Below are 11,878 nucleotides of genomic sequence, written 5' to 3'. Positions count from 1 at the left end.
TCATAAATCTAGTTGAATATATATAGAATTTCTTCATTTTTTAGGGAAAAAGAAAAACAAAGTAATTTTTCAACTTGTCCCGTCAAAATACGACTAAAATAAATTCTTAAAATTAATTCGTCATATTTAACTTTCAAATTTCTATAACACTACAAAAATTGGAGAAGTTATTCAAATGGTTAAAAAGCATAAACATCTATATCTTTTCAGTTTCTACATGGGGATGTTTGATTATATCGTTCAATGTCAAGACGAAGAGATCTTTTAAAGGATTGACCTGGGCCCATCTCTGAGCCGATTAGAATTTATAAAAAAATACAGCATATGTCCCAAAGGAGCGGTCAGTTTTCAAGAATTACTGATTTGGAAATCGAAGGGGTACCTTTCGAGTGTTGTTCTCATGATACTATGAATTTTGTAGCAAAACAATTCGGTGAAGTTATATGTGGACAAAGATTCTTATGAATCAAAGCATACTGATTCTGTGATAGAGGATCCTAGCCCCATTCTTAGGTATGTATCGGCAAATATATCCAATTTAATATCGTTTCTTCAAAAGAGATCGTTTCTGATGAGGATATCAGTTTACAAAACGGTCAACTTTCTAACCATAGTGTTCCTCCTGAAGTATCCGGCGATTTCAGTCAGAATGATCGTCAGCCACTACCGATTTCGTTGCCTGATGTTGAACCGGAAGAGGTACATGTAGACTTGGGTAAAAAAGATGGTCTTGGTACTATTGAGCATGCTTTTAATCAGGCTTGTCCATTCATATATCATATATGATTGATGGAAACAGAACATTGAAAGAGGAAAGTACTTAAATTGCAGGTAATAGTAGAATTATTATCATTGATGGAAACACAACATTGTGTCATTAAAATGAGTCTGTAGTCCACTGCTTATAACAAGGGAACTTGATGTTTCCAGATTCAGTTCCAAAACACAATTGTGAAGCTTAGAAGGTGGAGCCATTCCATCCAAAGTAAGAACCCTGCAAAAAAAAGATAAAATTGGCTTCAATAAACTACCATAGATAATAGATAATACAAATAAAAGTAAAGATGTCTCCAATAAACTCAAAAACATTTATTTACTCCCTTCACCTTAAAAAAGAATATGCAAATGTTACTTTATCAAGTCTAAAACTTTATCATCAACCCAGTAGAAACAACTCTGGTTATACATAAGCTAAATAAACAAGTGTAAATTATGTTTTATACCAGTGTTACCATTAACCCATTTTTAGCTACACAAAATATTGTTAACATTGATCTCAGTCAATAATTTTTCTCTGTTTTATCATTCAATCATTCTGAAAGAGTCTTGTAGCTTAGTTGGCCAAGGGTGGAGATTTTCGTACAATGATACAAGTATTTAAAATTTAGTCATTTGGGTTACTATATGTTATCTTAAATTATTCATATCAGTAGCTAACAGAAATAAGGGTCAAGCAGTTTGAAAATCCAGCGAACTCTAATTTTATGGAATGCAACTTCCTAAATTGACTAAAGTGTTTGCGAGTCAACCCAATCTGGCCTGTTTAAAACCTTAAAGAAAATCACCTGTTACAACCTGGACTCGTCACCCAACCCGCCCGCCCAGCTTACGGCCTATAGTTAAACTTAAGAAATCCTTAACTATGTATCCCATTAATCCTTGCATTTATTTTGATTTGACAGAGGGAGTATATAAAAAGCTTGCGACTGCTTTCTTTGATTCTGAATTAGTGATTAGTGAAGGGTGAATTACATGATCTAGATGACTAAGACTGGTGCAAAGCATGCAGACACTGTGCATTTTCTTGAATTTGATAGGCCTAAATACACAGGAAAACTGAAATGAGAATAAACAGTGACACTTTTTTTAAATATTGAGATGCTGAAATTTGCTTGCCTTCGCATCATAAAATTTGAGAAAGAATCGTGACTTGGGAACAGATAGCTTCGTCTCGAGAATTTTGGCAACTGCAGCACTCAGTTTTTTGTTAACATCAGCATTAAGCCCACCGATTGACACTATCTCGCCATAGGCTGCAGGCTGTTCGGTGCCTCCAAAGGCAATGGGTACAGAACCCTTCAACACGATCATCACATACTGTACAATTGAAAACCCAATGGCTTATGAACTGGTAATTGGTCTAAAATCAAATATATAATTAGTAACTTTAACCCAATGGCTTATGAACTGGTAATTGGTCTAAAATCAAATATATATAGCATATAGATGGTTCAAATGTCATCAAGTTTTTAATTTTTCATTTATTTAAAGCATATTAGAAGTGCTAAATGTGTTTGTGTAAGAAATACAGTGATCTTAACTGATTGATTATTACTTCACGTATAAAGTGCGACAACTCTTCAATAAACAAAGAATATAATACTTCAATAAGTGTTCTAAAGAAAATAATAAAAGAATATAATTCTTTAATAAGTGTTATTAAGAAAATAATAAGTGTTCTAAAGAAAATAATAAAAGAATATAATTCTTTAATAAGTGTTATTAAGAAAATAAAGGTGGGAGTATTTCAACTCTCAATAGTAAAGCAAACTTTGTACAACATTTGTTAATTCAGATAATTTGTCATCTCACTAACAAACGCTAATGAATGTTAAATAGTATTTATATAAGAGGAAATCAAATGCACCCTGTGTTTACAAGTAAAACATATAAATCAAAATAAAAAATATATACATATTCCACAATACTATGTTAGTACCACAATCAATAGAAATAAAATTCAGAGTATCGAATCCACAAACATATACATACATGTATATGTATATGTATATATGCATACATGTATATGTATATGTATATGTATATGTATATGTATATGTATATATACATACATATATAGAGATGAGGATCTTTATACCGCTTCTAGTTTTTCGATGAGTTTGGCGACGGTGGAGGTGGCTTCAGAAAGTATGGATGACGTGTCAACTCCATCCAAGTTGACGTTCGTTGACAGATTCAAGCAAGGCATCTTCTTCTTCTTCTTCTTATATTTTCTTCACAAAATCAAAACCCTCAAAACCCACACTCGACAACAGTAACCTCTACTCTTGTAGCGTTCTACTGACACCTTTTTTAATTAGGCTCCTATTACTTTTATTTTGATTTTGGTAGATAACTGGTTTTTGAACCCTCGCTTCGCGCCGGGGTTCGGTTTTCATTATATTTTATTACGTTTAGTTTGTAAAATTATTTCGTGGCTAACGCCGTTGAAGTGCAACTCGAATCGAACTAAAATGTATAATCCGTGAAATATTTAAATTTTATTTTAAATTAACAATATATGCGCATCTCTTCTTCTTCTTCTTATATTTTCTTCACAAAATCAAAACCCTCAAAACCCACACTCGACAACAGTAACCTCTACTCTTGTAGCGTTCTACTGACACCTTTTTTAATTAGGCTCCTATTACTTTTATTTTGATTTTGGTAGATAACTGGTTTTTGAACCCTCGCTTCGCGCCGGGGTTCGGTTTTCATTATATTTTATTACGATTAGTTTGTAAAATTATTTCGTGGCTAACGCCGTTGAAGTGCAACTCGAATCGAACTAAAATGTATAATCCGTGAAATATTTAAATTTTATTTTAAATTAACAATATATGCGCATCTCCGCGTTTCGCTATGGAATTGTCGACTTTTAAAAATTTAACGCAAAATCAACGTTTATGAAAAGTACCTCAAATATTTAGCGTTTTTTAAAAAGCGTTCGTTTTGCGTATAGTTAGTGACATTGTGTTCCTAAATTTATTTCGAGTTTAACGATGGTGTCGGAAAAATTTAACTCGTTGCGAGCGAGAAGATATGACCCGTTGAATATTTGGGTGGAGTTTATTTAAGATTTTTTTTATGAAAATGGTTATGTGACACTTTACCTCCTGGTTTGGGGGTCAATTTTAATTATGAACAAAGTGGTGTGTGGGTGTGTTGGGGGTGGGGGGGGGGGGGGGGGGGGGGGGGGGCGCTTTTTTTGAAAAAAAGAAGGTGGAAGAAAAAAAAAAGGTGAAAGAACGAAATTACCCCTAGTTACTATTTATCATTTTTGTCAATTAGATATAAGTGCTTTTTTTGAAAAAAAAGGTGGAAGAAAAAAAAAAGTGAAAGAACGAAATTACCCCTAGTTACTATTCATCATTTTTGTCTATTAGATATAAGTATTAATATTAATATTAATATTAATATTAATCATTAATCGTTAAAGTTTTTTCTTCCATATACTTGTACAATATTTATACAACTACTAGTTTTATGAATCCGTCCTTTGAACGGAAATGGTAAAAATAAGTTTTTCACAAATATTAAATATATCATAGTAGAAAAATAAATTTGGGTGAAGTTCGCTGTAGATTACAACATTTTTAACAACACACCAAAGCTTAAAGTGAATTAATGGTAATTTCACTATTTTCTATTTTTTCAAATTCATTTGGCGAAAAAAAGAGAATATATAATCACAAAAGTACAATGACGGAACAAGTTCCGTCATACAAACATTACATAAGAGGCTTACATAAACACAAAAGCCTATTGACAAAGTAATAAGGGATCAAACTCCTATACATAAGATTGAAGTCCATGCACAAACTTGAGATTCGATACCCAAAGGAAGACTTTGAGCTTGATGTTCGGAGCTAGAGTTGACCGACATATAAATTTACAATTAAACACGATATCGTTTATAGCCATCCAAATGACCCAAATAGTCGCGGGACTAATGCGTGTTGCATAATACATCAATTACCCTCAAATTTTATACAAGATTCAAACACTACAAATAAGCACACACAACTATCGAGCACTTAAGACCCGGTTATTATAGTACTTTAATGCAAGTATTCGTTTCAAGTTCGTCCCATGAGTGCGGTGTAAGTTGAATAATTGAAACTATTAATTGTTCTAGGGTTTGTTTGATTGGAGGGTTTTTGATTGATTTTAATTATCAACTAAACTTGCACAAATAAAACAAACCTAAACTTAGCAATTATAACTAGCAACAAGTAACAAGTAACTAAATATTGATATCTAAACCAATTAACAAAGTAGTGTTCACTTACCTAATCCTCTCTATGTTTGAATTGCCCCGTTTTATCCAAATTGACATCACATTAGTTGTTAAACTATTAGTTGTTTAGCATCACTATCAAACCTTAATCAAATTACACTTTGCAAGCTCAAGTAAGCATTGTATTCTAAGATCAAGTTAGGCATGAGCGGTTATTGAGATTATGTTTGGGTTGAAATCACTTAAAACCCTTCAACTATCAAAATCACTTAAAATAATCAAACACCACTATGTTGACTAAAGGTCAATTGAAAACTAACATAGACTAAGAACACAATCACTTGAAATCCTCAATCTAGTTGTCTAGATCACCTAAGGTGTTGAAGCACAAATTGACTCACTTCTTAAATCACTAAGAGAGCTACACAATCTATGTAATCAAAGTAAAACCTAAAACATATAACAGCCCGTCCTAATTCATCTGGACGAATACATTACATTTGGTTACATCGCGAGGTACTTGACCTCTATATGATACATTTTACAAACATTGCATTCATTTTTAAAAGACAAACTTTCTTTACATCGAAAGTTGACGGCATGCATACCATTTCATAATATATCCAACTATAATTGACTTAATAATAATCTTGATGAACTCAACGACTCGAATGCAACGTCTTTTGAAATATGTCATGAATGACTCCAAGTAATATCTCTAAATGAGCAAATGCACAGCGGAAGATTTTTTTCATACCTGAGAATAAAAATGCTTTCAAGTGTCAACCAAAAGGTTGGTGAGTTCATAGGTTTATCATAAGCAATAAAATTCATCATTTTGATAGACCACAAGATTTAAATACAGTACACCTATCTCGTGTACAAAACCATTTTTCATAATGCTTAGCAGAGTAGGTTCGTATCATTTTCTCCTCCGTAGGTTGCCTCGCGATTTTTAAATAATCGTGCACATATCTCGTCCACAAAACTAATACACATAACCTGTGAATAAAAATCATTCTGTCGATACATAATATTCATTTCGATTTCATTGCTCAACATGGTAACCGACCTTAACATATAATGCGCATCAATAATATCCTCAAAACAGAACATCTCGTTTGTATAATATATAAACTTCGAAGTACTAAACATCACGCCCACTAGCTCTTCCGTCTAGCGAACATTCTGGGTGGGGGTGTTAAACCCGGTAGCTACCTTTAGGATTCGCGTGAATTAGGGCCATACCCGATTCTAATTCTTAGGTTACCAATCAATAATAATCAGGGGTAATATTCACAACAATTAGTGGCAATTATAACGTCCAACTAATTCAATAATAATCCACAGAACTTCTGTCTGCATAATAATTCATTCGAGGAATGTTTTGCTTGTGTCTATCTCGTCAAACATTTATAAAAGCATTTCATGTATTCTCAGTTCAAAATATATTTCAAAAGCATTTAATAAAACTGTATAAAAACAGTTCATGTATTCTCAGTCCCAAAAATGTAAAGAGTAAAAGGGAGCAAATGAACTCACTATACTGTATTTTGTAGCAAAAATACATATGACGAAACTGAACAATGCAAGGTTGGCCTTAGATTCACGAACCTATATCATTTATATGTATATTAACATATATAATGGTAATCGAACAAATTTAGGTATTATTATTAATTGTTATTTTAGTAACTTGTATGTTTCATTAATAATTAAATTAACTATATTTATTTTTATATACATTAAATAGATAATTAATATTTATTACAAACATATTAATATAGATATGTTTTATGTAAATAATATATTTTTATATAGAAAATCTTTATTTGATATATTAATAATACTATTAATAATGATAAAAATAATAATATTAGTGTTAGAAATAATAAAAATGATAATAAAAATAATAATGATAAAAATAATGATAATAATAATAATAATAATAATAATAATAATAATAATAATAATAATAATGATAGTTATAATAATAAAAATGGTAATTTTTATAAAAAAATTAGTTTCAATAATAATACCACTTACATTAAAAATGATGATGATAATAATAATAATAATAATAATAATAATAATAATAATAATAATAATAATAATAATAATAATAAAAATGAGTAATAAGTAAACTACCTCAAAGGAGTAGTCCTAAAAAAATTGCCCAAGTTCGGGTTTGAACCCGCGACGTCCCGCTAACCCGATAACATCCTTAACCATTACTCCGCCTTGTATCTTTATGATTTAACTAACTCTTAAATTCTTTTAACCCGTTTTAGTCTGTTTCAACTTCTTCTTCTTCACCAAAATTCAATCGATCACGTTCATTATTTTCATCATAAACCGTTACCATTTATTAATGGATCCTCATCATCAGTTACTCGTGTATTATGTCACCAAAATCATCATCATAATTTAATTATAATTATCGTCTTCTATATAAAAATTTACGGTTTCATCATAAAATTATATCAACCTCATCATCCCTAACACCATCATTAACGTGATCATAATTATCATCTTCTATATCATATCATGATATATCATCACCATCATAATTTTATGTACCAAGTATCACTTCTTGTCAACGTTTTAGTTTTACAGAAAAGCAAGAAATGAATATGGCCCAAGTTGTTATCCAATATGGTACCAGTCCACATGATCAACATTCAGCCCGACACCTAAACTAAAAAGGAATTCGGCCTACTTAGAGAACTAAACATAGTGGCCCAATAAAGATCTAGATTTCGGCCCCAAACACAAAAGGAATCCCAGCCCAGTTTTTACGGCTCAATATAGAAACAGTTGTATTGCATTCGATATATATCCGATAGAGAAGTGAAGTGATAAGGTTTTTATGTTAATAGAAATCTAGTGGGTTGTTCCCTGCTTGTCGGCCAACAAAAGAATAAAGATAAAACAAGAATTGTGTGTATCGACTTCATCCTCAAAATCAATGAATCATCATCTATATCTTAAACTCTTCATTCTCATCACTTCATTATTGTAACAGGAATAGGAGAGTAGTAGTGGAGGTTGCAAGATGATGTTGGTGATGTGAACAACGAAGAGAAACAAATAATTGGGTGTAGCAATCGAAAGAAGAAAATGTAGTAAAGGTAGCGGTGATAAGTTCACGAAGAAGAAAAGAAGGAAGGAGGAGAGAGAGAGAGAAAAACGATGGTGAGGGGGTGCAAGTTGGTGGTGATTTGTGGTGTTCTACGTGATGGTAACGGTTAGGGTAGTGGTGTAGAAGAAAATGACGGTGGTTGGGCGACGGTTGTAATAGAAATAAAAATAATGAACAACAGGTAACAGTAAATGGGTTTTGATGGGGTTAACGTTGAGACAAAAGCAGAATATAGCATAGTAACAGTAGTTAACGGGCGGTGGTGGATGGTAAGGTGGTGTTCGTTTATTCATGACAGAATCCAAAACACATGGGCAGTAGATGGTAAACGATGGTGGATTACGGTTGTTATGGTGATTTATGAGAAAACTAATAGAGGAACAAGATAGATGGTAGCTATGGCTTAAGGTGTTGATGGTGGTGTTCTAATGATTAGTGTTTTTGTTGTAGTCGAATATGAAAAGCAGAAAATAGTAGAAGCAAGCAACAATTTTAAGTGGTGATGTAGGTTCTTGGTTTGAGTAATAATGATCGGGTTTCTGTAGTAAGTTATCAAGTGTTTATGATAGTTAATAAATGATGATGTATATATATAATCTAGAATGCACGTACACTTAATAAACAAGTTGCAAAGAATCCAAAGAAAAACAACAGTAAACTTTCTAATCAAGTTGAAATATAAATATATATACATATAATAATATTAACTTTAATAAAGAAAAAATACTTGTGATTAACATTTGTTTGATTCTATCGACATATTATTAGGGATATAATATCGTAGTTTGTTGTTAATCAGTGGTGGGTAAAAGTATTCAGAAAAATTTCAAAATTTTAAATTAACTATATTTATTTATTTTGGTCATTATGGTATAAAATTCGATCCTTAATTTGTTAAGTGAAAATTACATCAATTGTCCCTCTCAATTCTGGGTAAAATATAAAAGTATTAAAACTTAACAAGTAGTTCCTAAATACATATTTAATAAGCCTAAAATTTATAGAACACATTTCCGTATCACCGTTTATTTTAAAATTAATTAAGTTTGAATTTAACTTGCTTAATATCAATCGGAACATCAAAAGAGTATTGCAATCATTAAATAATTATATTTAATATACTCTATACATATATTTATATTTATTTTTATATGTATACACATTTATTTACAAATAATGGTTCGTGAATCGTCAAGACTGGTCGAAGGTCAATTGAATATATGAAACAGTTCAAAATTTTTGAGACTCAACATTACATGTCATGACCCGGATTTTTTCATGATTATATATTGAACAATATTAATATTTACATGATTAAATGTTTCCAGCATATTAAGCAATCAAACTCTTTAAGACTGGATTAACTGAAACGAATTTTATGTAAACGTGTGACCACCCAACTTGTCTGATGATTCACGAACGTTATAACTTGTAAATAACATGATAATATATATATGAACTTATATATATATATATTTAACATGATGAAATGATAATTAAGTATCTCATTAAGTATATTAACAATGAACTATATACATAAAATGAGACTACTAACTTAAGGATTTCGAAACGATATATATACGTAACGATTATCTTTGTAATAACGTCTTAATATTTATATATCGTATTAAGATATATTAACACACTATGTTATCATGATAATATAACAATTTAACATCCCATTAGATATAATAACAATGGGATTAATTACATTTAACAAGGTCGTTAACTTAAAGGTTTCGAAACAACACTTACATGTAACGACTAACGATGATTTAACGACTCAGTTAAAATGTATATATATATATATATATATATATATATATATATATATATATATATATATATATATATATATATATATATATATATATATATATAGTGTATTAAGATGTATTAATACACATTTGAAGGACTTCAATACATATATCAAAACACTCTTACTTAACAAAAATAATCACAATTGTATTCCCATTTGTTTTCATCAAGAATTCTACTCGTATTCGCTCGGTATTTGCACTCGTATCATACCCAGCTTCTAGATATATTTACTATTGGTATATACCAATAAAAATCTGCTCCTTAGTAGCCTTAAATGATTAAGGAATATGTGGAACCAACCATTTGTCAAGTAGCATGAATTATTTAGCAAGAAAACAAAATTAGGAATCTTTTCTTTCTTTATAAACTAAAAACATTTTTATGCATACACACCATTTCTTCATTCCATTTTCTCATACTTACACTCTCAATTCTCTCTCAAAATACTCCTAACTTCATACTTGATCATCTCCAAGTATTTTCCCCATCATTTATGTAACGACCCGACCCAAACCGTTATCGACGGCGTCGTTAACTTAGGTCCCGTTGCGTGGTCGTAGTCCCTATATGAGACTCGTTGACCAAAATTATGTCGCGTTCATTTGAAAGGTACAAAGTTTAGTTTAACAAACGGATCGACAATAAGTTTAAGTTTACAAAGTTATAAAGTATGAATGAAATAACTTGCGACATAATTAGTTTGAAACCACAGTTGCTATAAATAGCGTAAGTAAGTAGACAAAGTTTGAATCCAAAAGTGCTATCCCTAGCGTATGCATGCATGGTTGACTCCAATCAAGTAATCAAAGAGTGCGGAAGCATGTATCAAGTAGCCAATTATGAACCTGAGAAACATATAGAAAACTGTCAACGCAAAAACGTTGGTGAAATCATATATGTATTTGAAAACGTTGTTTTTGAACCACAAGATTTAGTATTCCCATAGTTGATTATCAAAATCGTTTGCATTCCAAAAGTATTGTTCGCGAGCACCCAATTATCAAGACTTAACGTTTCCTTCCATAGAACCCCATCACAATAGTGTTAGAACATACACTGTTTCTCGAAAATATATTTCATCCGTAGACGGTAGCGAACCGTCCGTAATGAGGGTTTGTCAAACCCGTATGGCCACACAATATAAGTTCTCGCTTACACCCTGCAAGTGTAACTAATGATAATCGAATTGAGGATTTTTGTTCTAACTCGCTGTGGAATGTTTGTTTTCCTTGTACTTGTGTTCAAAGTATAAAAGTAAGTAGTACAAAATGTAACAAAGTATATGTTTCTCAGCCCACAATTTAAAAGTATAAAAAGTTGTTGAAAAGGTGGGACTATGATCTCACCTCGAGTGCACGAGTATAAAAGTACTTCACAAGTAACGTATGCATGAAAGTTGCTTAGCCTTGACCTAAACAAGTAAGTTGTGTCAATTAACCGGTTACGACACAAGGTCGGGTGAAATGTGTTCAATTAGTCCTATGGCTCGTTACGACTCGATTAAGTATAGCATGTGAATCACGTTGTCAAGTTTCATACAAGAAACAAGTATAAAAACATGTTAGGATGATTGTATAAAAGTTTGGTTAGTCAAACTTGGTCAAAGTCAACGAAAAAGTCAACGCGTTCGGGTCAGGTCCCGAACTATTTTTCTATGCTAGTTATTCATATATAAGCATATTAGAACAAGTTTCATGTGAATCGGAGGTCGATAGCTAGTCAAACATTTCGCGTGAAAAGTGACAAAGTGAGCAGAATTCTGGCCAGGCCAATCCGCGCGCCGCGCGGGGATGGGGCGCGCCGCGCCACCATCTGGGCAGACACTTTTCTGTTTTTCAAAGTATGCACGAGCTAAAACCAAATAACCACATCTTATGATCCGCAAACAATTTGAA

The 11,878-nt window shown here is 31.7% G+C and overlaps 1 protein-coding gene across 2 annotated transcripts; it reads right to left on the bottom strand.

Annotated features, from left to right (window-relative positions):
- Nucleotides 1-832: 832 nt before the first annotated feature.
- LOC139881905 (uncharacterized) lies at nucleotides 833-2,996 on the bottom strand. Of its 2 annotated transcripts, none has more exons than XM_071866310.1 (3): nucleotides 2,879-2,996; nucleotides 1,897-2,097; nucleotides 833-994 (listed from the first exon to the last, which is right to left on the bottom strand). In XM_071866310.1, the coding sequence occupies exons 1-3, from the start codon at nucleotides 2,987-2,989 to the stop codon at nucleotides 959-961; spliced, it is 348 nt and encodes a 115-aa protein (XP_071722411.1). In that variant the 5' UTR covers nucleotides 2,990-2,996; the 3' UTR covers nucleotides 833-958. The 2 variants fall into 2 exon arrangements, with proteins under 2 accessions (XP_071722411.1, XP_071722404.1); XM_071866303.1 differs by lacking the exon at nucleotides 833-994 and adding an exon at nucleotides 1,766-1,819.
- Between the last annotated feature and the right edge of the window lie 8,882 nt (nucleotides 2,997-11,878).

This window comes from Rutidosis leptorrhynchoides, chromosome 1, assembly GCF_046630445.1.
Source record: "Rutidosis leptorrhynchoides isolate AG116_Rl617_1_P2 chromosome 1, CSIRO_AGI_Rlap_v1, whole genome shotgun sequence".
Lineage (NCBI taxonomy): Eukaryota > Viridiplantae > Streptophyta > Magnoliopsida > Asterales > Asteraceae > Rutidosis > Rutidosis leptorrhynchoides.
This window is presented reverse-complemented; position numbering and strand designations above follow the sequence as displayed.